This window comes from Patella vulgata, chromosome 6, assembly GCF_932274485.2.
Source record: "Patella vulgata chromosome 6, xgPatVulg1.2, whole genome shotgun sequence".
In the NCBI taxonomy this organism is placed as follows: domain Eukaryota; kingdom Metazoa; phylum Mollusca; class Gastropoda; family Patellidae; genus Patella; species Patella vulgata.
In genome coordinates this window covers 312,286-326,964 of record NC_065884.2, presented here as the reverse complement: position 1 = coordinate 326,964, position 14,679 = coordinate 312,286, and the positions used below count along the sequence as shown (strand labels likewise).

At 36.7% G+C, this 14,679-nt stretch overlaps 1 protein-coding gene across 5 annotated transcripts in view; it reads right to left on the bottom strand.

Moving 5' to 3' along the window:
* The window catches only part of LOC126823563 (uncharacterized), a 31,769-nt gene extending 23,229 nt beyond the window's left edge, over positions 1–8,540 (bottom strand). For all 5 annotated transcript variants that reach the window (XM_056101870.1, XM_056101873.1, XM_056101874.1 and 2 more), the window contains exons 1-6: positions 8,419–8,540; positions 7,126–7,255; positions 6,044–6,189; positions 1,844–1,937; positions 1,369–1,484; positions 239–259 (exon numbers count right to left, since the gene is read on the bottom strand). In XM_056101870.1, coding sequence (XP_055957845.1) covers positions 239–259; positions 1,369–1,484; positions 1,844–1,937; positions 6,044–6,189; positions 7,126–7,255; positions 8,419–8,449 — 538 coding nt within the window. In that variant the 5' untranslated portion in view covers positions 8,450–8,540. The remainder of the gene's footprint in view (positions 1–238; positions 260–1,368; positions 1,485–1,843; positions 1,938–6,043; positions 6,190–7,125; positions 7,256–8,418) is intronic.
* Positions 8,541–14,679: the final 6,139 nt, after the last annotated feature.

Sequence of the window (14,679 nt, the reverse complement as noted above, 5' to 3'; positions counted from 1 at the left end):
AGTTAAAAATTTGTGTTCATGGTTAAATTTGCAACAATAATTAAGTCAGGGAACTCACGTTAGGCAAACTGTATATGGTTTAACTTCCTAGTTTTCTGTATTAAGCATTTAGGTAAATTTTGATTATTCATTTTACAAATAATTATATCTCATTTTATACGCATGATTAGACAGCTCGTCACAGATTATCATTTGAACAACATAAGGAGATCTGAAATTTATAAATTGTATACATTACCTGCAAGGTCATTCCCAACACCTAAAAGAGAAAAACGGAAAATAAATATTGTGATGAATAATCCTATTAAAATTTTTGTACCAATTTTTCAAATTTTATTACTTTCAATTTTGTAATGTATTCTGGCAGAGGGATTTCTATTTAGATCAGCCAATAAAACATTATATGACGCGTATACTATCTCCCTGATTATGTCTTCTAGTACATCGTTAACACTGTTTATCACGCGCATTTTGCATACCGATAGTCCATTGGCCAATGACGCTATGTTACCAAGATTTCGTCTAACAGTTTGGATGCAGTTATGGCGGGTGTGGTGCCAGGCAGGGTAAGCTTACTCTTCCGGACACCTGTTGCCACTGTTTGTCGTGTGTTTTAATTTGTACACGGTGAACAGCCCATATGCTGATTACACTATTTTGCCTTATTACACTATTTTGCCTATACCGTTTTTTTTAGAGAGAGAGAGAGAGAGAGAGAGAGAGAGAGATGGGGTTTAACGTCCACTCGACACAAACTAGGTCATTTCGGGACTAACACATGGTTTAATTTTATTTCAATAATTCGCTTGCGCGTAGGGGTCTTTAGCCGTAGGAGGAAACCGGAGGACCCGGAGAAAACCCACGAGGTTGGATAGGCGATCCTACTCCAGGGATTCGAAACCACGCCAGTCGACTCAATGACAGACTTTATGATACAGCGCGCGCACGCTAACCATTCAGCCCCCCCCCCCCCCGTAATTAGATGACACACATTTTTAATTGCATATTGATCATTTTATAAAGTATCGATCATTTTGCTTATTGTGGCATAAAATGATCATTATTGAAGCAGAGATAGATTCCGAAAGCATTTAGCAAAATTAAGCAAATCAAGTTATCTTGACGAGGTACAGTGGCGGTAAAAAATGAAAACTGTAAAGGCCACTGTGAATGGCAACACAAAAGAAGAAGAGCTCTTAACATATCTAATAATGAAAGGTGGTTGGTACCAAGTGATCTTGATAGTGGTACCAAGTAATCATACCCCTCCCCAGGTCACAATAGTCATCATCCTGTTAATTTATAAGATTGGTATGATACAACTGAAACAAAGAACAATGAATTATACCATCAACATTTTTAACTTACATGTTTGATTGTATTGTTGACCAGCGGCTGCTAAACGCTGTTTAATCATTTCAGGCATGATTGAACCACAATCTACTAGTAATTGATCATTACACTCAACATGTTGTCTCATAACACTGTAAAATATAAGTATTTTATATTCTATATACCTGTATGACCCTTGACCTACCAAACCAGTGGGATTTACAGGTAGGCTATATGAAGTGGAGAACATCGATAAAGACATGTATTTCTATGATCCCCTCCAAGTATTTAGCTCCATGGTATTCAAATGTTGCAATGGTTATAATTAGTCTTCATAAAGACTAGTGTTATTGGGCATGTTTAGAAAGGAAATGAAATGAAATAGGGTTTAACGTCCTATTGTTCTGCTACGACTGGGCTAATGAAGACGGGCATCGAGTTACTAAATGTCTCTAAAGATTATTGGTATTATTAGATAGTATGTGATCGTAAACACAATAGTTATACTTACCCACAACGTGCAACTGGATCCAGCGCACCTGCCGCTTCTAACTGAGCACCATATTGTCCGCATTCATTAAATTTATTTTCACAGTGGGAAAGAACTAAATAAAAGAATTAGTGAAGGGAGGAAATTATCAATCAGATGGTGAGACCGGTTGCAGGTAAAAAGTTTTTGAAATATACTTCAATACATATTGCAATACATTGTTGCCAGTTAAAGGTTTACATAAGGAAATTTTCATAAAAATAGGTTCTCGTTTCCAGTGATAATGTGTGGACATATACATCAGGTATCATCAGAATGTAAGTCTGCCGGTCTGGCGGTGGGCGTGGCTGTAAGGACAGTGATTCTAGACATGTATTTTTGGGCTAGATTAGCTCAAAAGTGTACCACGTGAAAATATACCTTACGAATATTAAGCTATTACAAAAATAAACTGACACACATTTCTCGTATTGGGAACAATGACAGCTGAGCTAGATTAGCTTAAATCTGCTTGGAAGTTGTTCAAGAATAACCATTGCCAGACATTTTGTGCGCTGGGGTACCCCTGACAGACACACCCAAAATGCCACGCCACTAACTAGGCTAGATTTGCTGAAGTCCGTACCAATTGTTTGGAAGTTGTTTAGTTACTAATACCAACTTTGATAATCAGATTATAAAACAAGTTCTGTCCCTCCGTTGGCCGAGAAAGTTCATTGGGCTTTTCCGACGTGGTTCCTTCAATGCAGTAATTCGGGTGGAATTAGCGTGTACGTAAACGATCCCTTGGCAGTTTGCATTCGATATAAGAGAAAGCCGTGCCGCTGTCTGGGCAAAATTTCCCTCATAGCATATTGTCTGGCATATGCCCGTCCTCATTAGCCCAGTCGGAACAGAACAGTAGGACGTTAAACCCCATTTCATTTCATTTAATAAATAGATGAATAAAGTTGAAGCAAAAATAAAAAAGTATTCATCTGGTGAGTATACATTTAATTAGATGAAAACAATCGAACAGCGCATGTATATCCACGATCACATGTAGATTTTAAAACTAATACACAATCAACCAACCGCATAATTTCGTCCATATCTAGACTTTATCCTACCAATGCGCACAACGACACAGTCCTTATTACCGTGGTAAGATCAAGCCAGAACTGGAAACGATAGAATACTGTCCTTACGTGAGGAATAAATAGGAACGGAAATTAACACAAAGCGATCTATAATACCTCTAATGTGAGGACTGAAAACACATTACTTCGCTTATTTTCAGAATAACAACTTTAACAACTGATAAGAGCGGAAATCTGAATTACTTCTACCTACTTTTATTCGAATTAATTGTTTATACGAGTGTATCTCTGACACGTGCTCTCAAAATTCGGACGATCGGGGAATTCAGCAGTAATATTTTCTGACAATGTGCAACCTAATGTAAATATATCCTCTTCGCGCTTTAAGCGTGTTTTAATGGAATTGTATTTGGTTTTTCATGGCTTCAGTGAACTACAAGAAAATAGATAAAAAAAAGCGCCTTCATGACGCCAAGTTAATCCTCTTGCGTTTTAAAATGTCAAGCATAGCCAGCCCTTGCGTTTTAAAATGTCAAGCATAGCCAGCTTTTAGCGCTTCAACTCAAAAGAGATGATTCGTGTCAGGTAGGATTAGATGTGACATAAATGTAATAAATAACAATAATCAATCGTTGTTTAGAAGAATAAATTGACAATATTACTTATTAAATTCCGATGTGAATCACATTGACATATTCCAAAAATAACTGAATATCAGAATCCCATTCTTTCACAACATCGAAGTTGATTTAAAGGAGCTAAATCGCTAATATTTTGGACCTAGAAATTGACACAAATGGGTCGCAACGCATATAATAATGTAATGTGAATGTATATAAACTGATTTACATTTAACCGTTTCTGTTTTTACTGTAATTTCTAATCAGTTATGTTCGTCGAAATACGCCAGAAGTCTCAACTGAATGGCAATCTTTAGCGTCTGGTTATTCCAGTCTACACCGATGATATTTATTGCGCATGCTCTCCAGATAAGAATATAGCATCACCATTTGACATGACTTGTGTACTATGTCTAGCGGCATTCTTTGAGTCCCTTGTTCCAAATGGCGCGCTGAAACGCATTATGGTACGCGATTCGTGTACCAATGGTAAAATGTTTATTTTGTCTTGAATATTGAATGTTGATTTGAATTGACAAATAATTCGTGTTTTCAATGTCGAAGGTTTTTGATGATATTGAGTTAGAGACTTAGCTACTTTAAGTTGACCAATAAGTAGCTTTCCACTTCTAGCTGATCATGTGTTCCTTTATATACCTAGATAAACATCAAGCCAATCATTTATCTATATATATATATATGTGTGACTGTCGTTTGTCTGTCTGTCTGTCTGTCTGTCTGTTCGGGGTTGGCGGCTACACTAGGTCTGCCCCGAGTCTAAAATTTGGGGTATAGGGTTAGCTCGGACCGGGGAGTAACATAGGCCAGGTGGCGTTAGTCTACCACTTCCGGTTTCGGAGTTATCACCCCCGAGCGAAGCCGGTCTGTTCGGGGTTGGCGGCTACACTAGGTCTGACCTGAGTCTGAAATTTGGGGTATAGGGGTAGCTCGGACCGGGGAGTAACATAGGCCAGGTGGCGTTAGTCTACCACTTCCGGTTTCGGAGTTATGACCCCCGAGCGAAGTCTGTCTGTTCGGGATTGGCGGCTACATATGCCCCGAGTCTGAAATTTGGAGTATAGGGGTAGCTCGGACCGGGGAGTAACATAGGCCAGGTGGCGTTAGTCTACCACTTCCGGTTTCGGAGTTATGACCCCCGAGCGAAGCCGGTCTGTTCGGGGTTGGCGGCTACACTAGGTCTGACCCGAGTCTGAAATTTGGGGTATGGGGTAGCTCGGAACGGGGAGTAACATAGGCCAGGTGGCGTTAGTCTACCACTTCCGGTTTCGGAGTTATGACCCCCGAGCAAAGTCTGTCTGTTCGGGGTTGGCGGCTACACTAGGTCTGCCCCGAGTCTGAAATTTGGGGTATAGGGGTAGCTCGGACCGGGGATTAACATAGGCCAGGTGGCGTTAGTCTACCACTTCCGGTTTCGGAGTTATGACCCCCGAGCGAAGCCGGTCTGTTCGGGGTTGGTAGCTACACTAGGTCTGTCCCGAGTCTGAATTTTGGGGTATGGGGTAGCTCGGACCGGGGAGTAACATAGGCCAGATGGCGTTAGTCTACCTCTTCCGGTTTCGGAGTTATGACCCCCGAGCGAAGCCGGGTATCCTGCTAGTAAGTTTATAAGATAGGGATCAGTAGCACATCATACATTTCGGTTCCTTTTGTTTTTCCAGAATGTAATAAATTAATATCAGCATGTGAACTAGATTAATTGGGGAAATTTATAATTTTGAACTATTAATGGTTCACTTATCAGTACGTAAATAGGCTACCATAGAAAACGAGACGAAATATCCGTCACATATTGGCTAACATGAGTTCCCTGACTTAATAGTTTTGCAAATTTAACCATGAACACAAATATTTTAACTCTGTGAAAAGCACTAATAACAGTATTGTTATTTGGCTGGAAGATTAGATAACTGCAACACTAAACCAGGTTATAATTAGTATTGTGCAATATCTGTTTATATAGAAACCGTCGAATAATTAGCTTCATTATTCTATATTAAATAATTACATGTATGTTTAATTATTATTTCATATAAAGAATATATTAGGGTTAATTACCCGAGTGACACCTATTGGAGCTTAGATAATAAGAGACCTCATCTCTCGGAGCTTGGATGTAAATATTGTGCGTGAGTTAATTTGGCATATAATTATCTAATTATCTAAACCACATTATCACGTGATCAGGATACTTTTATAGACATTTAAACGAGTGGTCCCTAGTATTTAATTATCTGGCCTGTGAAAAATGTCAGAAATAATGGTTCTGCCAAGGTCATATAAATTTGATATTTAATTGGCGAATATAAATCATTTCACAAACATCAATTTTAGTCGGTATTCTCACAGTTGATAATTTACTTTCCTTTCTGAATTTTTAAAAATGAGATATTTTATTCACTATAAATGAATGTGAGATCGGGGAGCAGGCAAAATGATCATGTCAGCTCCCTATATCCCTCTACAATTATCAAATTTTGTTAATAATAAATTGCTGTACCTACATGTACGTGTATCACCAGCACAGACTGGGTTTATACTAGATTTTATTCTTTCATAATCTTCAGGCAAATTCAGTAGTCCCATATTGTTATATACATCACAATCATTTAGTATTTCTCTTAAACAATCTAAAGCTCCATAAACTAACCTTTTAAATAAAATAGTAAATAAAGGACTTTAATAGTGAATGGAAACAGCTCAAGAAGAATACTCTAATAAGGGAAACGTAAATAAAGGGGTCTAAACATCTTAAGCATGACACTGGGAAGCCCTACAAAAGAAACTTAATGAAATAGAAAAAAAGGTAATTCTGCCACCAGTGACTACATCTGATGAGTCACGGACAAAACTCGTCGGACGATCGGCGAAGAGATTAGCCAGCAGGTAATCTTCCCTTGCTCACGAATAGAGCAACAAATTGTTAACCAAACGACTTCTATATTCAGGTGTCTAGGTTACGATCAATGTTAGAATGACCTATCAGACAATAAGTATCCATGTCTCAGTGATAAATATGCACTAATATAATGTATATTCAACAAGTAATCAAAATTACAGGAATAACCCAAACCGGGCAGAACTAAATATATACAATGACATTAAATATATACAATGACATTAAATATATACAATGACATTAAACATTTTACGAAATACTATATGGCATTCATTCCATAATTTGGTTCCGCTTACGTGGATGTATAAAGTATATAAATGAGGATATTGAATCATTTTAATTCATTATAGTGATTAAAGGGCAGTTGTCTTGCTGGGAACACTTCATCAGATATATATGTGTATACACACATTAGCCTATAGTTGTTTATTTATGTATATACTAGAAGAATGCCCGGCTTCGCTCGGATTCATAACCCCGAAACCGGAAGTAGTAGACTAACGCCACCTGGCCTATGTTACTCCCCGGTCCGAGCTACCCCTATACCCCAAATTTCAGACTCGGGGCAGACCTAGTGTAGCCGCCAACCCCCAACAGACAGACAGACAGACTAACGACAGTCACAAATATATATATAGATAGATAGATAAAACAAAATAAGGTTATATCCTTAATATGTGTACTTACGAACAAATTTGTAAAATAGCGTCTGGTCCCTGGTGACTCGCATTTCTAGAGCGGGTAAATACGGCAACACATTCTTTAGCACGTAGCTCGGGATTTTCCGGACAAATAGCAAAACTGTTTGTTATAAAACCTAGAATTGAAAAACATAAAATTTATATGCTAATAATTGATATTTAAACTGGTGTTAAAATACTACATATTGACAATATTTTCCAAACTAAGCGACCTTTGGGCCCCCACTACGCGGTAGCCCTTGACAGCTCTACATGGGTAAAAACAATAATTTTCGAGTGATTTGACTGTACGGGTACACTGGCGGTTATATCCAACTCGTGTTATATATAAAATTGTATCGATTAATTTATGAGGCTTGCGACCCATTTACTAGATTTAAAGTAGTCCGTGAAAAGTTCCTTATTGTAAAGCATGTTTTCCATATACGCGCTTTTGAGGAGTTCCCGCGCGCGTTTTCGCAAATCATCTGCATTAGACCCACTTTTCGCTGGCGAAAACGCCGCAAACACGCGTACATGGATAACGGGGAGCATACTATGAGTCCGTCTCATAAAACTTATGTAGTAAATTAAAATATTATATGACACGTTCTGATATAAGTGAATGACAACATGGGTTTCAACGGCCTACGTTAATGCACCAACTGCGCGATTGAAGCAGGGCATACGTCATTGTATACATTGTGCCATGCATATTTCTATCCCATCCGAGCGACTAGACGCTATTTCTTGCCAGACCATCCTTGGGGAACCAGGCAGGAAATTCTCGGAGCATTTTCTGGGCCAACGCCAGGACCGAGCCAGAACCTACTAGTTATTGAGTCTGTGTATTACTTACTTGGGAAAACCGAAGGAGAGCTGGGGATATAGAAATAAAAGGGGATAAAGGGTCTTGACGCTGACTTATCATCGAATTCAAACTATGAGGACTAATTTTAGTGTTAATCGGGCCAATTCCTTTCTTCTGCCTTTTAAACATGTATTTTATAAGCTTCTATGGTGTACCGAACCTTAAAACTCAACAGGGTTAGACCCTCACGGGAATTTAAGGCTGGGGCATTAGATTCCAATCAAAAGTCATGTACCCTAACAGCTTGACCATCTTCCGACTCACTCCTGGAGATGGTAATACTGTCAACATAATATTTCAGTCAATTTCATATTTCTATTTAACTCATATAAATGAAATGAAATGAAGTTTAACGTCCTACTGTTCTGCTCCTAAACTGGGCTAATGAAGACGGAACTCATATAAACTCATATCATAAAAGGTACTTACTGAGAACGCCCAAAGCTACCAACGAAAACATGTTCACTGGTGGATTCGGTAAAACCTTCCGATCCACAATCGACGGATGATGTGATTTACAACAACTAAAAGTGCAGAGAAATCTGTTAACATAGTTTGATGTTGGTATTAAGATGGTGGTCAAATTGCACTTTTAAAGGTCTAATATAATGGGGCAATTAGTTGAAGAGGTCTCTGACATTAAGGATTTGAACATTTGAACTACGCACTCTATAGATATTTGACAGATCTGGAATTCAGACAATTAAGATTAATATGGCTGTATTTGCCATCTGAAATGATTGCATGTATATTGTGAAATCGCTTACGACAGCTTTGTGGAATGGTAACAATTTGAAAAACATTTTAAATAACAACGACATTTTTTTAGCGAAAGTAAAAGGTGTGGGGGGCAAAAACTGAATTGTTGAGCTATCAAGTGTTGACTAATACATCATGAAAATATGACAAATATATGTTTTCATCCTTATTCCGAACAAAGGCTATTCTCAAAACTCTGGATAATCGCAATACAAAAGCATTAACTTCTATCCCTTCCATGACAATAAGTTCACATAGTTCATATTTTTTTGCACTTATTTCCTCTTAATATTCTAAAAATTCTGGATAATCGGAATAAATAAGGCATTACAGACTCCTTCAATGATAATACGTGGATCCCCCTAAACGATTTTCTTAGAACTCAATCCCTCTTTAAGCGCTTCTCATGAACAAGAAAAATAAAAAATTTAAACGTTAATTACTTTAATCACATTTGTTGGAATTTGTAAAAATTTGTTTGTCTCTGAAAAAATATTGATGGCAATATAGTGCTACTAAAATAGATATTATACCGATATACGAATACGTTTTACATGTGTGTGGATATGGAATAGGCTTTCGGTTCTTAAATAGGTATATTATAATGGAACAGTTAATTGACGACTTAGCTGACATTTCCAAATATTACAAACTGGCCATCAATAACATCCCGTTATGGTGGTATTTTAAAATTTTAGACTTGAAATAAACAGGAAGTCCTCACAAATTACTCTTAATTACGTGGGCAGCAAATATACTTGTTGGTTATAAAGTTCTATGGTTATGTATCTTCTAATTTCAATAAGGGGATCACGTGGCTAAGTGGGTAAGACGCTAGCTCGCTAGCCTGGAGGTCGGATGTTCGATCCCTGCATAATTGGCCGAGAAAGTTCATCTAGATTTTCCGACGTGGTTTCCCCTTGTCAGTGATGCAGGACGGAGGGCCTGACAAGGATAGCTGTCTAGTCCTTCGGATGAGACGAAAAACCGAGGTCCCGTGTATACATTGGAATGCACGTAAAAGATCCCTTGGCAGTTGGAATTCGATATAAGAGTAGGCGATAGTGCCGCTGCCCGGGCAAAATTTCCCTCATAGCCCACTGTATGGCGTATGCCTGTCTTCATTAGCCCAGCATAGGAGCAGAACAGTAGGACGTTAAATTTTATTTCATTTCATTTCTAATTTCAATAGAAAAATACAACGAAAAACAAATCTGGAACAACAAATTTATAAATACAAATCTCCAAATATCATTCTTGCAAAATATTTCCCCAGAAACATTTCTTCAGTAACATTTCTCCAAAAACATTTCGCGAAATCCATTTCGCGAAATCCATCGAACCGGAATATTATGACGACATCAGCGGAAATCAACTTTGCATACAACAAGTCACCATACAATAAAGGAGAATCGAGCAAGCATATATACAATAAGACAAATCACTCGATGACCGCGACTCTAGTGAAACCACGTGCGTGGTATGGCAAATCGGGCCGGGCCTTCAAGAAAAAAAAATAGCGGGGAGTATACTTAAGTGGGGGATTGGATTGGAGGATCATACCTACAACCTTATGCAGATTTCATGTATAGTGCATTTATGGTCTTATAAAGCTCTATTCTTACATGTAGTAATTGATCGAAAAATTGAGACTTATCTCACTTAAAGTGTTTTAATTTAGATCTAGATATATAGTCAAATCTCATTCGTATAATTGAAGCCTGTTTATTTCTGAATACCCAAAATGGATCTATTTTGGTTTAATGTTATATTAAAATTATGTTTAAGGATAATTTTTAGCATTTCGCTCCAGATATTTTTCGATCAGAAAATGAATTAGTGATTTATTATATAGGGTGGAATGGGTTGATTTTAATTTACAATGTAACGCGTCTGTATATCTTATTTTATGAATATATTGCACTATTAACCTCAGAATGCCTCGTTCGGCATTTTTGTCCAAACGTGGCAAAAACGTGTTAAAATTTTTGCCATAATTTCCCCACGTGTGTAACGTGGTAAAAACAAAATGCCACGTCTGTCTTGAGTTAAAAAACATATTTTCTTTTTCAACTGGCCATGTTTTTGGAACGAGGTATTTTGTCCAGAACGAGGATGTTCACATGGTCGGATACATGATTTTTCAAAAGAGTTTGGGGTGGGGTTCACCCAAACCAAAGTCTCGTTGATCGTATCGAGGACAACATAATATTATTTGGCGTCACTTTCAAGCTAGTATGTAGAGGAAAAAACACAAGGCAAAGTAAGTTGACTAGAAATGACATTCGTTGCATTAAAAGAGTTTGTTACATTCTATGTTCACACAATATTTCCAACAAAGAGATGTGAGAAATGAAAAACAGCCAAGTTCAAAGCGGAGCGAAATCAATAATTGTATTTTAGGTCTTTGAACATTATTAATTACAAATATAATGTTCATGTTTTTTTATATAATAAAAGATATTATATTTAATATATCTCATAAAATTTTATGTAACTGGCACTCACTGGTATGTATAAAAATTGCAAAAGCAGTATCTAAACTTCCAATTAAATTCCATCGAAACATGAAATAGACACAATTTAGGGTTATATAATGACATGCAAAGCGGGGCGATGCGAACAACTTTATTAAAAATGATAATTACATTTACGTCCTTCAGGTGACAGGCCTATGTCTGGATTCTTATATAAAGGGTTGATCTGGACTATATTTTGGAGAATAAAACTGCTTAATTTTGTGTTAAAGCCCTTAAAATCTTCTACCTTTGGACCGCGCAACTAACTCAATATACATGATACGTTTTCATATTAAACCCGCCGTTTATTATATAAAATCAGGAACAGCATATTTGTAATTAATAATGTTCAAAGACCTAAAATACAATTATTGAGTTAGCTCCGCTTTGAGCTTGGCTGTTTTTAATTTCTCTTTGTTGGAAATATTGTGTGAACATATGAAATTGCAACAAAGAATGTAACAAACTCCTTTTGTACAACGAATGTCATTTCTAGTCGACTTTACTTTGTAGGGTTTTTTTCTCTACATAATCGCTTGAAAGTTTCACCAAATAATATTATGCTGTCCTCGATACGCTCGACGAGACTTTGGTTTAACTGAACCCCACGCCCAACCCTTTAAAAATCATGTATCCAACCTTGTAAACAGCCCCGTTCTGGACAAAATACCTCGTTCCAAAAACATGGCAATTTAAACAAAATACGTTTTGGAACTTCAGACAGACGTGGCATTTTGTTTTTACCACGTTACACACGTGGCAAATTGTGTCAAAAAATTTAACACGTTTTTGCCACTTTTGGACAAAAATGCCGAACGAGGAATTCTCAGGTTTATCATGATATTGGAAATTTTGAGGATTGCTGTCTTTACTTATATTATGTGCAAAATTAAAGATCTTTCAGTTATTTAGATTTCTACTCGTGTTCCTATTTACAAATAGCCAAAGGTTTTATTTTGAATACCAATGATTGATCCGCTCAAAATTGTTTTAGCCATGATCATTTTAAATCATGCTTATTCCAAGATGTGTGTAAGTGTTTATTTTCTACAGAAATTTTCTGTCGACTAACGTACTGTTTAAATAATGTTTACAGTATTATTTTGATCTAGTTTCAATACAATCATGCATTATAACTATTTTCATATATATCCTTGCTTCTTTAAATTTAATTTGGTTCTTAGGGTGTATCAAGTTATACATATTTATTTTTATATAGAGTGCCAATTTTTAAATTAGGAAATAAACATTTTTAAAGCTTTAGGTCATTGTTTTTATATATATCTTTGCCATAAATAATTGCCCGAGCATTTCAGAGAACATCTGGATTTAAGTATATCAAAAGTTAAAGAAATATAACTAGTTTTTATTATCAGTTCAAAATACTGAACCATTTAGATATGACTGGCGAAATTGTCACTAGCACGCAGGTTTTTCAGGTTAAAGTCTTAACCAGAAAACGTATTGTCCAAAACAAAATAAAAGTTATATTACTTTTATTAATTCCATTCCACGATTGGTTTGTCTTAAACTCGTCTTCATGGGCATTGGGGTCGGGATGGCAACGTTATATGTTTTATATGTCTAATTTACTATCTAAAACACCATTTGGATATCGTCACGGCTAGACGACATATTAATAGTTTTATTCATTGTAGAGGCCCCTTTACTTTTGGTTTTACTTTTCGTAATTAGTCGTAACATATTTTCAGGTCGTACACGTGTCAAGTGTACCGCCATATACAGTACAATATAACAATTACAGGTTCAGTTCTTTTATATCACACAACAGTATGACTGAATGGCCGGTAACCAAATATGTCATTGTGAAAGTTAAACGCAATCGTAATTATTTTGGATTTTGTAACCACAACAAGGATTACTAAATATACTTTAGGCTATTGTGTTCATTGTTATATTTAAACACTGAAGGCAGTGGTGGCCTATAAAATAATTAGCCGGTTCCATATTGGCTTCAATTGAGTAATTAATGTAACGTGTTATCTAGTTTATAGTTCCAAAGCATTTTCACATTCCATGTCTGATAAAATTGCGGGGGGGGGATGGCCGAATAGATAGCACGTGCGCGCTGTATCATAAGGCCTGTCATTTAGTCAACTGGCGTCGTATCGAATACCCGGTTGTACGTGACAAGGAGTAGGGTCGCCTGTCCAACCTCGTGGGTTTTCTCCGGGTCCTCCGGTTTCCTCCCACTGCTAAAGACCTCTACGCGCAATCATTTTTCTACCTGTAAAATAATATACCAATTGTTTATTTGTAAAACGTTTAACATCATATCTTTTTACTCGAATTAACAATAAATTATTCATTGGATAAAACGGAATCATTTTTATACCTGTAAAATAATGTACCAATTGTTTATTTGTAAAACGTTTAAAATCATATCTTTCTACGCGAATTAACAATAAATTATCCATTGGATTGTCTAGTGTCCATTACTGGCGAAAAACAATATATCCGTGACTATTGCACGAGCTTTTCGTGAAATGAATAACAGCGAGAAATAACCCCATGTTTACTGTCGGTCTAGTAATACCAAATATGGACAGGAGACCGAAAGGCTCTTGATCCTAGCCTCGCTATGGCTTCCTACTCTATGGGCCCGTTGTTGTTCTCTTGCCCGGCGCGAAATTTCTTTTGAAAAATTTACTTTAAATTTATGTTTTTATAGTCCACGTGTCTGCGTGGGGGAACCAAGTCAGAAAATTATAATGAAGTTTCTTGGTCAACACAGGACCATCCAGGTTACCGAGGCAACATCCCGCGTTTAGCTACAAATATATCAAATTTACTACATGTATACAAAGATGTCCTCTTTCATCTTTTGTCATTTCTGGTGTGTATATATGACTGCTTATTTTGAATAAATTTAATCATCCATGGTCGATAATTACGACAGGTGTCAGGATATAGATCCGCTACATACATGTACAACAGTTACAAGTAATAAACGATTGTCATATTTTATTAAGACTGCTATCGTTTAAAATTTCTGAACCAAGACAATATAGATAGACAACTTGTTATATATACTAGTATCAAACAGGTCTCAATTCTATGACATACAATTACTACTGTTTATTACTGGGATGTGTTTTCACTGGGTTTCTCGTGTCATTATCAAGCAATGATAAAATACAAAATATAATGAGAGAATATGTAAAAATAATACTTGCTTAATGCTGACCAACCAGTGACAGTCTACGTTGATATTCTAAACTGTCCATTATATAACAGGTAAGCTAAATAATGCAGTACAGGTACATATGGACTCAACAGGTAATCAAACCTGGAAATTAGAGTGACTGTGTCTGGCACAATCCATCTGGTGCCTGTCAATTTATCTAACAAAGATGTTTTTTTTAAATTAATCTTATTTATACATTTCTAG